General features: G+C 40.4%; 1 protein-coding gene across 3 annotated transcripts in view; it reads left to right on the forward strand.

Moving 5' to 3' along the window:
• Nucleotides 1-17751, forward strand: part of rbms3 (RNA binding motif, single stranded interacting protein) — a 267875-nt gene that overhangs the window by 59020 nt on the left and 191104 nt on the right. For all 3 annotated transcript variants that reach the window (XM_051391604.1, XM_051391609.1, XM_051391605.1), the window contains exon 3: nucleotides 1462-1686. In XM_051391604.1, the coding sequence (XP_051247564.1) occupies nucleotides 1462-1686 (225 nt within the window). The remainder of the gene's footprint in view (nucleotides 1-1461; nucleotides 1687-17751) is intronic.

Here is a 17751-nt window from a genome sequence, read left to right on the forward strand (position 1 = left end):
TTAACAAAAAAAACCATCCTGGAATGCAATTAATGATGATTTCCAGTCTTGAACAATCTCTGATTGTTTTGTCTACAAGTAGTGAAAATGTTCATGGAAAGTTTTGAGACTCAGTGTTTGTGTCCTAAAATTGCTTGTGTTGGCCAACCAACAGTCCAAAACCCCCAGAGTTTTCCATTTATAATAATGCAAAACAGAGAAAACAAGCAAATGCTCACATTTGTGAAGCCGTGACTGTTTTTCATGAAAAATTACTTTAAGGAATAATTCACGATCATTTTTGTACATTTTCTGTTGATCTAGGCATCAATCAAACCACTAATTGTCTCAAATAGTATATTTCTAAAGATTTGTCGTTTAACTTGTGTTATAACAGTATTATATAAAACATTATGTAACATATTTTACCATAGTGAGTAAACTGAATTGAACGTAACTATTTTAAAAGGTATTTTGCTGTCCTATGACAACCATTAATTGTTCTGTGCTTTGTGACAATGAATTTGTCAGGTTTTTATATGGATTATTTAGCTTATGACATACGAAAATCAACCCACAAAACACCACTAAATCTTTCAGTTTTTCTGAAAAATTTTAAATCACCAAATTTAGAGATACATACTTTGCTTTATGTGTACTCCTCTGTGATTGGCAACATAATAAAAATCTAAATGTGCCTAATGCAGTAATACCAGCTGTTTGAAGATATAACAATTAACAGGTAATACAGATTTAAATAAACTATTAAGTGGCATTGCATGCTGACCAGAGTTTGCAAATACTATAGTATTTGCCCTAGGTCATGTTAAAATGCCACACATCGACATGTGTGCCCTGTGTGTCCTGTATTTTTTTTTCTGTGCTCCAATGGCCATGACAGCCCAGGTAACCCATCTCAGAGCAGCATAAGCCAGCCTGTCAGCAGATTCAGCCCTGTGTTTCCTGGACCCTGGTGATACCCAATACATAATGCCATACTGGGAAGCCCATTGCCAGCCTGTAATCCAAGCATCTTATCAAACCAATCAGCGCTTTTCCAGCAAGAACACATCTCGACCGTGACAGAAGGGGGGTTTCACAACATCTGGTCCTTGCAAAGAGAAAAAGAGGGAGAAAGTGAGTTAGGGCGAAGAAAAAGTGTGAGAACAATCTTGATGCTCTGGTATGGAGATTTTAGATCAACAGCACGTCCTGCTTTCCCTTTCGATACAGGTCAGTGAGCGGGCAGTCAGTTGTCAGTACTCGCCCGCTGCAGAGGGGAGGCTGCTCACAGTTATGCTATTGATGTTCTTGACGGTAACATTTGTCACTGTACTCCCTCACAGTTTTTCTCTTCTTCTCTGTCTTTCACCCTCACTAACCTCTTTCCTTTTCCCTTTTCCCCCCATCCTCCTTTGCCCTTTTCCCCCCATCCTCCTTTTCCCCATGCCCCATTTTTCTCCCATCCTTCCGTCCCACCAGCCCAGCGCAGCAGTCAGAGGTTACCACAGCAGTAAGGCAGCAGGCATGAGTCCAAGCCTTGGCTCCAGTTGGACCACTGGTAGCAGTGGTGGTCAAGGGACCAGAAGTGGCCATTCATTCACCCGTGCAAGTCTGCAACATTACCTATCCCACCAACAGCAACACCCGCATCACCACCCTCAGTCAACGCACACAAGCTACGCCTACTGTCCGGCCCATACAGCTGTGAGTACAGCAGATTTCTTCTTTGTCCGTGTCACCCGATGTCTCTCTTGTCTCTTCTAACGTGCTTGTCGCTCTCATTTCTTAGAATACTTCGCTCTCTCTGTCTTGCTTCTTATTTCTAATCACTCTTTCCCTGGTGTCCATTAGTGGCTGTTACTATCAGGGAAGCTTTTATGCACACAGCAAATTCTCCTTCTCCATCTTCTCCCCTTCTTCCCACCCCTCCTTTCTCTATCTCGTCCCTTTAATCTTTCCCTTTCCCATACCCGTTCTTCTCAAGCCCTCATTGTGTATATCACCTCCTGTATTTCTTTCCCTCCGCCTTCCTCTGCTTTATCTCTTCCTTTCACCCTCTCTCTCCCTCTCTCTCCTATGCAACTTAATTTGTTTTTCTTTCATCCATCTTCTGCATCGACAGTGCAATGAGAGACTAATTGAGGTAGAGACGCTTTTGGACGGCTTCCCTTGTCATTATCCTTGGAATTAATTGCTGTTCTGCAATCCGTTTGATTTGACTTTATTGGTGCGATCTGGTTTTCTAATGTAACGTTCAGGGTGTGACTAGAACTCAAGCATGAGCCAAATTGAGGAATTTTATTATCGTCATGTTACTGTCACGGTCACAAAGCTGGAAACAAAGATTTGGCAGGTTTTTATTTTTCTTCTAATAAATGTATTTACAAGGCTTCACACCAAATCTTTCTCTTATTCTCTCTTATTTTCCATTATGACACTCTGATATTCTCTCATCTTACACACACACCACTTAAATTCCCAGCTGCCTATTTGCCAACATGTTGAGACTCCCCTGAAGCTCTTGCATGCAACGAGTGAAGAAATTGGATTGGATTTAGATATGATAATCATCACTGTAGGTTGGCTCCTGGTTGCATGCAGCATTCCTTTTATGTTGTTCCTCTGATATCAAGGCACACATCCATTCAGACCTAGCCTCTTTTTAGCAAGCAGGAAGAAAATTATTGAGTGCTCAAGCTGTTGTGTGTTGTCAGCATTCACTAACAAACACCACCGTTACCACTTGTCATCGCTTCTACCAATACAACCGAAGGCAAAGGAGCAGGGTTTTTTAAAAATGTGTTGCGCACAAACAGGAAGTGAAAACAGAACATTCCACAAGACAGACATAAATGTTGTGGTGAGGCCCTGTCAAATGTTTTTGGGAACATCACGGCCTTTTTTGTTTTTTACTACCACACCCCTGGGGAGCCAGTCATCAGCATCCACATCCACACACATAGGAACCAGGAGTGTCTTTCCTTTTTGTGACGTTGACCTAACTGAGCTGTTTTTTCAAGATAGTCAACAGTGGTCTTGCAGTATTGAAAACAGTAAAGAACCAAAAGCTGGCATTGTAATCTTGTGATTATGACTGCAAATTCTAGACAGGTGAAGTTCTTGTATGTGTGTTAAGAAAGCAGCACAAGTTTTTCTTATTTTGTTAAATGTACTGCAATGTACTGTATATTCAGTGAACTGTGTTAATCAGAGTGGTGTACTTACGCTTTCAGTGCTATGCTCTCTCTTTTGCTTTGTCTGCTGCCACACCGCTCACCTAAATTCTGTCGCGTCACTTGATGCTGCTGTTCTTTTAACAGTTCAAAAAAGTCCCACCTCCACCTGAGCAACCACCTGTATGATCTAAGTTTCTCTTCGCTAGTCATTATCGCCACTCCCCAGTTCCTGCCACTGGGTGCTCACTCGTGTGGAGTGATAAGCCCAGACTCCAAACATCAATGCTGTAACATATTCTACATTCACATACAGTAATAATCCATCCATCTAAGATGGCTGACAACAATCTGAAATATTATGATTGTTGGATAATTGATAAATGAGTAATTGTGGTGGTTTTAAACTATTTGTCACTATACTTGATTATAGTAGACAGTATTATGAAAGTTGGAGACATTTAAAAGTAATTGAAATAAAAACTTTAATGATTTCTCATCTGGGTAGCCTGTGATGTAACTATGTACTTGCCATGGACTGATCTGTCTTTATATTGCATCACTGTTTATATTGTACTTTCTGAGACATTCCAGGAAATACACATTGGGTGTATCACAAAGCAAGCAGACAAGAGATTGATAGTTTCAAAAATTCCCTGAATGGATTAGAAACAGACAGCATACTCTGGAAACAATGTGCAAATTCACAACAGACACACCTCCGCCTTTCCTCTCTACTTTGTTGTCCTGTGCGTGTGTGTTTTTGTTGGATGTTGGTAGGCAGCACTTCTTGCGCAGTACCTGCTTAACCAGTCTTGGTTACAGATCACTGCAGGGTCATCAAACGCTTGCCCTCATGTTGACCCTCCATCCTCAAACCATAGCAAATTCTGCTGACTTTAACTGGCTTGTTTTCATGGGACAGCAGGGACGGTTGTTTTCTTTTCAGCAGTTTTCATTTTGTCCCCGCAGAAAGCAATTTCTCCCCCACTATCATGCCTTCGTCCTGGGCTGTTATGAGTCAACACTTTGGCCTCGAGGAGGATTCAAAGTGTCTTGAGATGGCTAATCCAAGCACTATCAGTAAACAAAGCATGGTTCCAGCCTTTGTGTCTGCCTTGTGCATTTTTACAGCTTCTCATTTGCAACAATACTGTATATGGAACAGAAATCCCCATAATTCACAAATGAACTAATACAGACCGCCCTTCCCTTTTTACAATCTCTTTCTCTCAAACACCCTCCCCTTCTGTGTCATTGTTTTTATTGCCTCCCTAAATGCTATTGTAATTTCAGGCATATTAGATGCAAAGAATGCCCAACAGAATGGGAAGAAAAACAGAACTGATAGCTCAGCATGTGTCTGTCCTCTCGGCTGAGAGAGGTGAGTAAATAAAGGAAAAAAGAAAAGCAAGCGAGGATCCAGCAGAGATCAAGAAGCTTCGCCTCCAGTGGGTTTGTAATTACAATGGAAGCGGATACATTTCCACTCTTAATATGGTGGGATGAAGATCCCCCAGGGGGGAAGATGGTATGACAAAACAGCAGCAGAGAAAGTCACATAGAAGTCAGGCGATGTGACTAAAAAGAGAGTCAAAGAGATAGATTTTGTTATTTTCTGTGAATGTGCAATCCTAACTCCTACAAAATTGCTGTCTGGATGAAGTTCCTTGGCAACTTTTGTTTTGTTTTGTTTTCCAGTTCAGGAAGTTTGACATCCAATTGCACAGAAGACATATGCAACGCACATGACTTTCACAATAGAGACTAGGGTAATTAAACACTTGACTTTGATTATACATTGAGTCAGTGTTGACTTTTTGGTAGTGGCGTGGCTCTAGGGACGACAGTGTCAGCAGATCGATCCATTTGAGTAAGGCTAAAAGATCTCAACAACTATTAGATGGATCTTCATGAAATTTTATACAAAGATTTACGGTACCCAGAGAATAAAACCTGCTGGCTTTGATGTCCTTACAGCCTGATAAAATATATTTATTATCTACAGATTGCTATGACTTTTTATGAAATTTTCATATTCATTGTATTCGGTAACCTCAATTTAGCTTAATTTGTGGCCTTGACATTAATGACAATAAAGCTCATAAGATGTTTTACTGAATGAGAGAAAGATGCAGAATAGAGACAGAGATTTAAACAGCAAAAAACAGGAGAGACAGACAAACAGAGGAAACCATAGAGAGATTCAAAGAAGGGGAAGACAGATAGGGTGAGAGAGGAGATAGGAAAATGCAGAGGTGGAGATACATGATGCCAAGTGTCTCACCTAAGATCAAACCTCTCTCTCTCTGTACTATTAACCAAACAGCTAAACAGGTAACAGCCATTGTGAGTTCAGGTACCTAAGTGTAATAAAACCTGACAAGCTAATGATTACACATGTTGTTATTGGATTCCTTACTTAAATCCACATTGGCTGCAAAGAGTCCTCTAGCCTGAGCCTAACGTTATAGATTTTTCTCGTCTATGGAAAATTGATCACAAGCACAATGGCAAAGAAAGGGAAACATTCTGTGTAGGTACTTTCCACTTATCCGAGTGACAGAGCTCATTTATGGGTGATGGCAGTAATGGTGGACATACAATGTCAGGTAAAGTGTAGACGTAAATTGAGTTTACAGTCTGCTCATGCAGTGTTGGTCTTGGGATATTTGATCTGCAGCCTCGAGCTTTAACAAATTCTCTCTCTCTCTCTCTCTCTCTCTCTCTCTCTCTCTCTCTCTCTCTCTCTCTCTCCCAAAAGCATACTGTTAATGAGCTAATTCTTTTCAGTTCATATGGCAGAACACACAACCCCATAGCAAATATTCTGAATTCCACTAATAGTCATTGTACTTCTTGATTGTTGTTTTACCGAAATAGCTTTGCTTTTGAGACAGGTTTTTAAATTTATATAGTGAAAAAGAAAGTGGTTTCCCCTCTTGAAAAACTAATTTCAGTTAAACAGATAGTCCTGCTTGAGTGATGTTTGAGTCATCAGCTTGAAATTTTAAACATGCCTCGAAAGCAGATTATTGGTGGGCAAATGAATGTGTTGGCAACACATTATTTATGTTTGAGTATTTTATTTTCATTTTTGATCAAGTTTTGTTACAGAACTCAAACACTGCTCCACATTCTCTCCCCAACAACCTCTTTGCAATGAAATTTGCAATTGTGAGCTTTCCCTCTCTTGATCAACCTGTATTGTACCTGCAGAACACCTGACCCTCATTTTCACTGAGGTTGCTGGGGTAGAGGTAATCAGACATGTCTTTGTGTGAGTAACCATTTCCTACAGGAGATCATACAAATTAAAGTGGATGATTATGAGGGTAACGGTTTGATGGCAGTTTGGCTTTGCATTGAATCTTGAATTGACTGTGAAAGGTAAAGTGATGGAGGTAAAGCTCTCTGGCTACCTCAGCATCTAAAGTTGAGATCTTCTTTAGCAAGCCGCTTACCTTTGTGACTCTTCGATGTGTCCGACTGAACAGAGCAGTGAGACAAGGCTGAAAAAGAACATTTGTTCTTAGTCAACTTTCTTTGCAAATAAAAACACATTTTTCTTTGTGAACTCTGAGCTGTTTCATTTCTGATGGTATGCTTCCTCTTTCAACAGATTATCTCCGAAGTGCTTAATATCCAGATGTTTCCATCATTGCGTCAATCATTTTGATCTCCTCAGTTCATATATTACTCATGTTTGTGATAGTTTTTCATTATTTTGCATGTTAGGCGTGCTTGGGAATCATGGTCTTGCATTTGTCCTGGCTTAATATCCATATTGGACTATTTAACTGTATACAACTGGGAGGAATTGCATGACTGGCCTGGTCGACTTCAGCTAATTGCATCCGTGTAGTTAATCAGAGCTCATGCATACGTGGGTGTGCATGTGTCGAAAAAAGCAAGGGCTTAAGTCCTTTGGTCTTATTGAGACAAGATATATGTGTAAAGACTGGGGAGGAATTCTGAACTGAAGGACCAACCCGCATTGCGTCTATGTACTGCTGCAGAGTTCATCTCTCTTCATAACATACAGATAGAGACACACACACCTACACACGTGCTGCAGAGGACAAAACTAGCCTTTCCCTTCTGTAGGATAACAAATACTCCACTGCTGGGGAATTGGAGCAAGAACTGTTGGCTGGCCGACAGTTTCTATCTATCCCTCTGTATGGGGAATTTCTCATCTTATCAGGCATAGATAGCAAGACACATTTTTCCCCTAATGAAAATATTTGAGTGGGTTATCAGTCTTTTATCTGAGGACATGGACATCCCCATGAACCCTTCAATTTAATGTGGAGGTGTTGCTCAAGCAAACTCCAGTTGTTACTTCATTAGACTTGCCGAGCACACGCTGACCAATCATTCAGTCAATCCAAACCTGCTAGTAGAGATTCCCGGCACATCTCCAGATTCACAAGGTCTCTGAAAACTCAGAGGAAAGACAGGAGGGACATTGCAAGAGTGTGAGAAAATAAGTGATTATCAGGGAGAGAGGAATACACAGAAATAACACAAAGTGAAAAAGACAAATATGCTAAATATTACTATGAAATCTCTAATTGCAAAATGCTGCTCTGCTGTTTTCCAAGAAACCAAAACTAGTAATTAACTATAATAATTGGATTATTTATTTATATATGACAAGAATAAGTCAATGAAACATCATCACATTTCTGAAGTCTTTGCATCTTCACACATTTATCAGGTGTAGGTGTGATATAACTCCATCCCACCAACTCACCTTTTCATCTGTCTCTCTTTGTGAGGCCTGGGCTCTGGCACAACCCTTGGTGTTGTGATTAGCTTAATTAGCCATAACTCACAAACACCCATTTATACAGGCTGACAGATGACACAATCATTTAGCTGAATGAATGGCCTGCCTGCTGGCAGCGAGTGAGGGTGCGTCCGCTGGCTGATGGCCTGCACAAGGCAGTTGAGTTGAGGCTAGTTATCCGTAGATCACCCAGGAAAGCGAAAATGGTCAGACTATTGAGAGTGAGCATGCAGGTGTAGGAATTCTTCAAAGAAATATTCCATTCAAGAGAATATTAGATGAAAGATAATTTCTTGATAGCAAAGGGAGTCTAATGTGTACTGTACATGTGTGTTGCAGAAGAGGGGGGTAGGGCCACATGGAGGCTTTGTGATGGAGTACATTAGCTTACATTTTAGAATCTGAGTCTCTTTCATCAGCCCTTGAATGAAGAGCACTGCTCATTCCCCAAATACTGCAATGATTCATCTTTGCCATGAGCTAGAATGGGCTTTGTCTCAGTAATTAATTTAGCTCTCGGGACAGCAGTTGGAATGAGTCGTGTCTTCAAGGCCTAATTAAAAGAAGATTGTCAAACATATTCTAGGTCACACAGCTCAGTATCTCTAACCATTTAGGAGCGATTTTTAGGCACCGCCACCTCGTCCTTTGTGGACCATTTTGCTGGCTGATAGTGTGGGTTACAGAGTGATAAACAAATGGTTTTATTTGTTTTGTTGATTTCTTCAGGCACCACTTGAAAATTGAGACAGTAGATGTTTTGTTTATTATTGGCTTCTTGAGTCAATAACTCAAACCACTTACAGCCTTGCATGTCTCTGTGTCTGTCTTAGGATGGTTTATTTGAAATCGCTGTGAAATTTCATGATTCCGTTTTGTGGAAAATAGCCACACAATTAACTTCCTACACTCAGCAGAATGAGAATGTAACTGTGCATGAATACCTTGGGTTTAGTATCACTTTCTCTAAAATAACAGGCAAAATTATGGTTGGAAACACACACATTGGCACCACATTCATCATAACATATCAGCTGGAGTACTCATTTTATTGAACCAGTCTGACCGACAGACTGATGGGCAGGAAGTGTCTATCTTATCTGTCCTCATAACGAGAATCAATGACTTTAGTTAAAGGCACAGAATGTCTTTAACAGTACACACACTTACACACACACAGGTTCTGAACAATTAAGCGCGAGCTGTCGGGCTTAGTGCCTGGGTCCATTGTAAGCGCCCTAAACCTGTTAGACTGTGACAGACCATTAAAAGGCTGCCAAGGCTTCCTTAATTTGCTTCAACAGTGCACACTGAGGCAGAGTGACTGAGTCTGTGTCCGTGCACGAATGTGCATTTACTTCTTATGACACTCCTTAGCTCAACAACCTCCTTCCTACCTCCTGCAACCTCCCCCACTGCCTCCATAGCAACACTTACTCTCTCTCTCTCTCTCTCTCTCTCTCTCTCTCTCTCTCTCTCTCTCTCTCTCTCTCACACACACTCACACACACACACACACACACACACACACACACACACACACACACACACATACTGTTTGACACCATCAAATCGCTGCAATATATCTGCCTCCATTTTTATTTGGGAATTATTGTATAATGGCCAATTTCTGTTTACTTAGGCAAATGCATCAAACCATTAAAACTCCTGCCAACACTAATGTGTTTTCTGAGTCAGTATATTCTGTAAATTGTTAGCAGCAAAATGTAAACAACAGTAATTATCTTTGCATTGGAAGACATTGCAATGGTAATTTGAAGCTTGTATCCCCAAAGCTTGTCAGTTTATGTATTGTTAATATATCTGTTACTATTATGTAGTGATGTTAAACACAGAACCCTCACACAATTTGTCGTCATGGTAGATGTTCTCCATACTTTACTAAGAAATTTTGGTCCGTTTTTTGGGCTACACCTGTCTTCACTGACAGTGCCAGTGAGATCTGGTAAAAAACTGTCAGTGGAAGTGGAAATTACATGTTTCACACCAAGTTTGTACTTTCACGCGTTTGAAATCAACAGCTTAAGCCCAGTAGATCACACTTTTCTAACTGGTATATGTTCCAGATTTTGCAGTGTTTGATTCAAATAAACACCCAGTTTCCATAGAACCTTCAACTGCCATCTTGGCTGTAATGCAAACACACAAACGTAACATATTTTAGCTGAGGTATTGCAATATAAGCAATGACCCTGGTTAAAGTTGTAAAACACACAACATTTCCCTTTAAATACTTTGCAGCTGACTGGATTTTAACCAAATTGACATCGTCATGGTGACAAAGCACTTAGTTTACCAGTGCACCAATCTAGTTCATTGGGAAATCTTGTGTATTTGACACTTCTGAATGAATAATTTTTGGGCGGATGTTTCACCTAGCAGGCATTTCCTGTCGTGACCAGAGCTTGGCGTTCTCCACCATTAGGAATTAAAGGCCCTGGGCCACAAGATCCTGAGAGCCAGACCACAGGAATATCCAGAATCTTGACAGAGCTTCCAAGCCTCCGCATGTTTCATTTCCTATTTCACAAGAGCGGGCGGTCCATGCAAATTCCTGGCTGCGGTATGCCACCAGTCTTCATTTAGCAGCGGTTCGTGGTTGATATTAGATGTTGGACACAATGGGAGATGTTAGGAGGTGGATTAGGAAGGATGCTGGCAGATCTTACAGAGATTTAAATGGGTGTCTTCTATTGTTTAAATCATGTGGACTGTCATATTTACATGTCATTGCTGGCTTAGTGTTGTTTCTCAGCCATGTTTAATGGCAAATTCAGAGCGTCTCATCTGTGAAATCACTCTTCAGGAAATCAGTTTGCACCTGTTACTTTCTGTTCAGGTGATTAGTCAATGACAGGGCAAGGTAGGGGAACATAAATCACACATCCTGAGCTGTAGATGTGACCTTAATTCACAATGTTTCACTCAGATCATGCCCTGGTTCTCAGCTACACATACAGACACACACACACACACACACACACACACACACACACACACACACACACACACACACACCACACACACACACACACACACACACACACACGCTCAAACACATTGACATCCATGCACAGATGGGTTTTCATATATGGCTGCCTGGGGCTGTAGTATTGGCTTTAAAAACACCCATAACATCTGTAAAGCATTATGGCTGATTATACTGGTCCTTCAGTGCAATCATGCAATATGGGCATGAGCGATGGCTGAACATGAACCGTATGGGAAAGAAAGAGATGATGAGGCCTCTACTATTCTGATGAAGGCGTGAGGCCCTTGGCTCCATACACAAAGGAACACACCCTAACAGATTAATTTAACAAAATCAGATATTATTTATATACTAGTGAGGACCTTACAGTCATTCCTTTACCCAGAACTCTAGCCCAATATCCTCCCTGAAATAGTTACTTTGTTCATAGTAATTATATTTCATGCATACAAGCCAGATGAATCTCATGAGTGGATCACAGTGCTTGACATATGTTGTTCAAAAGGCTCTGATGTGAAACATTCATTTGAACTTAAGGTCTTAGTGTTGGTTACACAAAATAAAAGAGCAAATTCTTCTTTCCAGGCTTACTAAGATGCAGCAATGCACTCTGGAGACTTTAGTGTAACAAGCTGTAGCCACTTACTCTTATTACATTTTCAAATTCAGTTAATTTTGCCATAGACTAAAATTCTATGGGTTCTTCCTTGGCCCATGCTACGCCCTTCCACCATGTTTCATGGAAATCATGCCAGTAGTTCTCCCATTATCATGGCCATAAACATGCCGGTTCAACATGGGGGACTCAATGGAAGGCGACCTGTAGAGTTTATCAGAGATCTTGATTTAGGTAACAACATGGCCTTTCCACAAGCCTGACATTAAATGTATTTCCCACTAGTTGTAAGGATCTAGCAATTGCATTGCATTGCAGCACCAGTATTGTTTCAGTGTGGCTGTAAACCTTTGGACAACAATAGACAACAATATACCACATTTTTGTCAATGTGTATAAATTTAAAGGACAGGAAGAAAATGTAATTAAAACATGATTCAGGTCAGGTTTTGCCGCTGAGCTAAGCTTTCGGGGTATTTTTGATTTATTTAACAGCAGTGGTTTTTTTTGTGAAAGTTCCTCTGTGTGTTTCTTTGGCAGCAGAAACGCAGCACTTGAGCAAGTCTTGTTGGAGGAAAGAGGTTGATGGTTCACTTCTCTGTTGCCTCTGTCAAGCCACATATATAGACACGTAAAGAAAAGGTGCACATGTTATTGCGTACTTTGTTACTGTGATAAAATAGTGCAGTTTAATAGGAGTGGGACCACAAAGTATCTGGTCCATGGTATTGACAGGTGTGAAAATGTGTCAGCTGTTCTCAAAGTCTTATTTTATATAGTTAATTTCTATTACTTCTACTCTAATTGTATTACACTCTGCCTCCTCAATCCCTTAGTTTACAGTTGTTTATTGTATGGAAGATGAAAACCTGTGTATCACACTGTCCCTCCATTTGTCCTCTTCTAGTAGTCAGCCTTGGTTGTATGAAAGGTAGAAGGTTTGTTGGAGCTGCTTTGCTCCATTTAGTTGGTGCACAATGATGACTTCAGTACTACTAATTATAGAGGCACCGTCAAGGAAGTGCATCATCCTGAAATTCTTACACACTGATATCTAAATGTTACCCTGTGGAGTTGCACCATAATGTGAATGTTCTTAATCATATGCTTTCTAGTATCTCAGTACTATCTGGTGTTACACAATACAAATCCCATAATAATGTTCCAAAGAATGTCAGAGATTATGCTACCAAATTTAGAACTGTACTATAACATATGTAAATTATGCTTAAAGTTAGCTAGCTTATGAAGGAAGTCCTTAATAATACATTTGTTCCACCATTTAAAGTTAAGCAAACAAAATACATTAGGCTCCCTTGACCTAATTTCACTTCTGGCAATTTGGTGAATTATTGATTGATCAGCAAAATATTAAGGCATAAAGAGAACTTTGTTTCAGGTTGTATTGTCAGTTGACAGGTGGTTGCTACTTGCCTGTCACTGGCATTTAGCATTTATTTACTTTCTGCCTTTTACCAAAATTTGCTGTTTTTAGGGTCAGTAACCGGCAGGATTGTTAACCAAATTCCAAAAATCTTTACAAACCAAACCAGATTACAGAGCATCACCTTAACCTTCAATAACAAATGTACAATATATAGTTGGCCTGTAGGGGGCAGAGGAAACAAGCTTTAAATTCAACACTGACATATTATCACCTTAAAAGGTATAGGTAAGGTAAAGTTGTACATTCTGCAACATTAAAATTAAGTCTTGAGTCTTTTTCTGTCCACTTACCCAATGTAAGTTCATAATTCACTCTCCATTTAGCGTTGTTCACCTCCAACTCCTGAGGGAAATATCAGACTAAACTTTGCTAAATACTCCAATATGTTCACTAGCTAGTCCAAAACAGTAACATTGCAGGCCATAAAACAGAAACAGTGAGTTGAAAGACGTTGTAAAGCTCTGTAGAGGAACTGACGAGTCGGGTGATAATTCTTTGTGAGTTCATCACTATGAGCAACCCCTGTCACATACAAGCTGTAGTGTAATCTGTTGTTGATATAAAAATATAGATTTTTCGCCCTTTAAAGGTTAATTAAGGAATAAGCAATTGCAGAAGTTGAAGGAGTGAACTATAATGCAGCAGAAACATATCCCATTTGGCCAACATGCCAGGTGGTTGCCTGTGTGGTCAGGGTCAACGGCATTTACCTTTTCACAGTTTAAACCAAAAATAAACAAAATGGCATGTATGAATAGAGCAAATTATCACCACTTGCTACTCTATGCCTCTGTGTTTTCTGTTATGTTAAAACAAATGCATGAGCAAAATGTCTTGTCTATTAATTCAGTGTTATTTTGTCCTGAAGCTTGTCTCCTCAGCTCTTTCTCTCTCTGTTTTCTTTGTCTCCTGGGCTTCATGCTTTGCATGCAGAGGATGAGACACTGGGGGAGGTTAAGAGAGGAGCTGGAATGGAGTTCTGCTCCATTTACCACCCTGAAATATTCCTCTTAGAACGACACACTCTGTTTTCTCTCTCTCCTTACTCTCTGCACTGTTTCTCACTCTGCCTGTCCCCTCCCTCTCACTTCTCATCTCTGTGTGACATGTGGTCATTTCACTTCATTCCAGGATGGCTTAGCAGTGCTTTAAAACATTGCTGCTGTCCTCCCGTCCCATCCTGCTCAATTGCAGACAGCATTGGGCTTCATAGGCCTATACAGATCTGTTCCTGCTAGCTATAACTCTTTCCCCAATCTCTAATCTCTATCTGCTGTGGGCAGAACGTTCAGCACCTTTCTCTACCGCTTTACTATTTTACACTTCTACCTGTGTGCCTCTGACACGCTGGCCCAAAACATCAGTTACCACACACAAACATGCGCACACACACACCGTCAAGTATACAAGTATCATCTCGGTTATGTATGGTTTAGGTTTAGGATGGTTCATATACATCTGTCAAACACTTACAGATCTTCTTATTTTCCTATGAGTAAGCATACTATTAAAGACGAGTAAAAAGTAGAACATGACAAGAATGAATGACTTTGTACTTAGATCTATTTAAGGCATTAACATAGTGAATATAAAAAATGCACTTGATACACTCTGAGTGCTGTGATGAAGCTTTGATAGGCCTCTTTCCATTTCTCTGCGTCATTTTGCCTTTTTCTGTGTGGTTTGCTCTCTTCTTCATATTCTGAACAATGTGGGTTTAGAATATTTTGGCTTAGCACATCCACACGGGAAATATCTATTGTTTAAACTCACACTCTCTCTGCTTGTGCAGCACTTAATTCCTTATTATGCAGAGATTTTCTTGGCATCATCTCTTCCTCATCTACATAGATGTAGCTTCGCTGTCCTTGGCAGTGGGAGTCTAGCTGGTTCACAGAAGGACATGGCTGGCTCTCAGTTGTTATATTAGGGTTAGCATGAGGCCACACGGAAAGTCTGATCTATGAGCTCCACTGAAGTGTTTTCACCTTTGGTGTCAGAATAACCTTGACCCCTCCTGTGATCTCTGTGTTTCCTCAGAGACATTTTGCTTTACTATTTTCTCTCAGAGAAAAACAGACACACACAGCACACTCACCGGTGCTTATGCCAGCGCACACATCGAACTCACAGCTGTAGACCACCTAACTTTATATGTAGTTTCCCAAACACTAAAGCACAGGCAGAATTAAGCTACATATACTTGCACTTGCAATCCACCCTGGCTGTGGGCCTCTTTTCCCAGTACAAAATCATTTGTAACAGCTCTGATCTTTTCTCAGAATCATGTTAATGAGGAAATGAGTCGGTCAGTATGACTTGTATATACATTTCACATTTGGAATAGCGATCTAGTAAGTGTGTGCAATTTACTCTTTTAGGTCTACTGCCTGTCCCTCGTTGGGTGTAGTAAGGGGTGCTGTGAGTCATTTTTACTCATGCATGTCTGGTTTCATATTTCCTCCCCATTAGGCCTGCATTGCTCTCCTCTGTGTTGTGATAGAGGCTAATGACTCACTGGAAATCTGCCTGGTGTTTATCAAATGTCTCAGTGCAGGGCCGGTGGTCTGGAGTCAGTCTGCCCTTTTTATGTTATTATGAAGTATTAGATAAACAACCAAAACCAGGTGATGAGACCATCATATATAAAGAAATATAAAGAGAAGCACTCCGCAATCATATCTTGACGATATCACTCTGCGCTCTTCTCACGGTGGAAAATTATACTCTCTGAGGGGAAATGTGTTGAATTACCTTAGGCTGTCATCCATTAGTGCACTGATAAGAATGTATTAAGGAATTGCATGTGTCAGAGATGTGGTGAACTTCCACACATAATGTTAAAATTTCTCTTCCCAGTGTTTAGAAACGGCGGAGATGGGTGTAGCAAGTATATCGTTCAGTGTGTATACTTCCTGTGTTTTCAAGTCTGGTCAGCTTCTCAGATTACAATGTTTCAGGAAGAAAGCTCGAATGGATGCCAGTTACATTACAAGGCAATTTGGCCAAGCTCGACTATTTACAAACAAGAAAATATACCTTTATTTTCAGTGTACGCTTCTGATTGGAGGGTGTCACTACGATTTACATTCAAGAGAGTACTTTTTTTGCAAATGTAATTTGTCATTATGAGAGTTTAAAGATCAGTTGTAATCAAATTGGTTTGTTGAATTCAGATGTTGTTAATCACATAATCAAATAAGTTACCACACCATGGGAATGAACTACAAGAAACAGTACGAAGACAAATTGAAACTCATTCTGCACTCAAGAACCACATAAGAGGTTATCCCTCTTTTTTGTCTGCGGTTTGTGCTGCTTTTCTTTTCACTTTTAATATAACTGCCAACATCTGTGGTTTTCTCGTAGGCCTCATACACTGAGATATTTGAAGTTATTAAATTATCTCTTTTTGCAGTTGATCTTGAATTTGGCATTAATGTGTTTTAGCGTGACTTAAAATCTAGCCAAATTCGATTTTGCTTTAATGAAAAAAATCTAGCAAAACTACAGTTTCGTACAAATGTCATCATCTGTACTGAGTACTTAGTAATCTTCTATGGTGTGATGAGCACTGGCATTCAAGCAACATCTGTTTATCAGTCTGTTCCTAATTGGAGTGATCATAAACATTCAGTTATGTTTTCTCTGATTTTTGTGAACTATAGTCAAAGGAGCTCTACTGTAATCCATAACACAAGCACAGTCTAAGATGCTTGATAGATGCCAGTGTCTGTGTTGCAACAGCATGTGCACATCAACCCTGTCGTAGTTGGGCTGGTGAGATAGTTCATCTTTCACTTTATCATGAACAGAATGCCCAGGGGAAGCTGGTTAGTCATGCTATATCAGTAGGTTAGCATAAAACGTGTAAGATGATCTTATGGTGCTCGGGTATCTCCCAGTAGAACTACTGCCAAAAGCAAAAGGGTTTTTCCAGGAATACCAGGCCCTGCTGTTCCCTAACTGCACCCCCCCCCCAATTCTCCCAGCCCCTCCTCCTCTCCCACCATCCCTCCCCTGGCGCTGTGCCAGCCTTCCCTCGAATTCCACGCATCTGGTCATTTCTGGGAAACACCCATGACAGGACTGTCGGGCAAACCACAGGAAACAAAGCCTTTTGGTTTCTGCAGCAGCTTGAGGAAGGCCAGTAGTCGTCGGGGAGGGGTCGGGCAGTAGGGCAAGTGGTAGTGGACTTTCTATGAATTCTGTGTGGATGGGAACATTGTGTTATTCTTTACTTTTTTGTGTTTAGAAGACAATATTCAGCTATTTTATGTTATTTAAATTTAAATAGTCTTCATCTCTCTTTTTAATATAGACACAGGACATTCGCAAAATAACTGGTGTTGTCAGAGCAGTCAATGAACAAAAGGGCAACTCTTTCATTGCCTCCTCGGGACACTAGTATCTCTGTGGATGCTAATATAATTGAAATGTCTTTCAAAAAAGCTTGTTTGCACTGCGCTGCAAACTTGACAAGCAAGAATTCTAAGGCTAAATAAAAAATGCCCTAACACTTGAACTACTCTGGTTCTGACCAGAGGCCACGCTGAAGTTTTTTTTTAGACTGATTCTTTAGAGGGAAATTGCAACTACTTAGCACCTTCAGGGGCATGATGTACCCTCAGCTGTCTTCCTTTTCTCTATTTTAAAGTGTTGTGAATGAGTCACTCATGCTCTCATTTTAGAAAGTGAATCAACCAGCATCAGAGGAAGACCTCA

The sequence above is a fragment of the Dicentrarchus labrax genome, unplaced genomic scaffold (genome assembly GCF_905237075.1).
Source record: "Dicentrarchus labrax unplaced genomic scaffold, dlabrax2021, whole genome shotgun sequence".
NCBI lineage: Eukaryota > Metazoa > Chordata > Actinopteri > Moronidae > Dicentrarchus > Dicentrarchus labrax.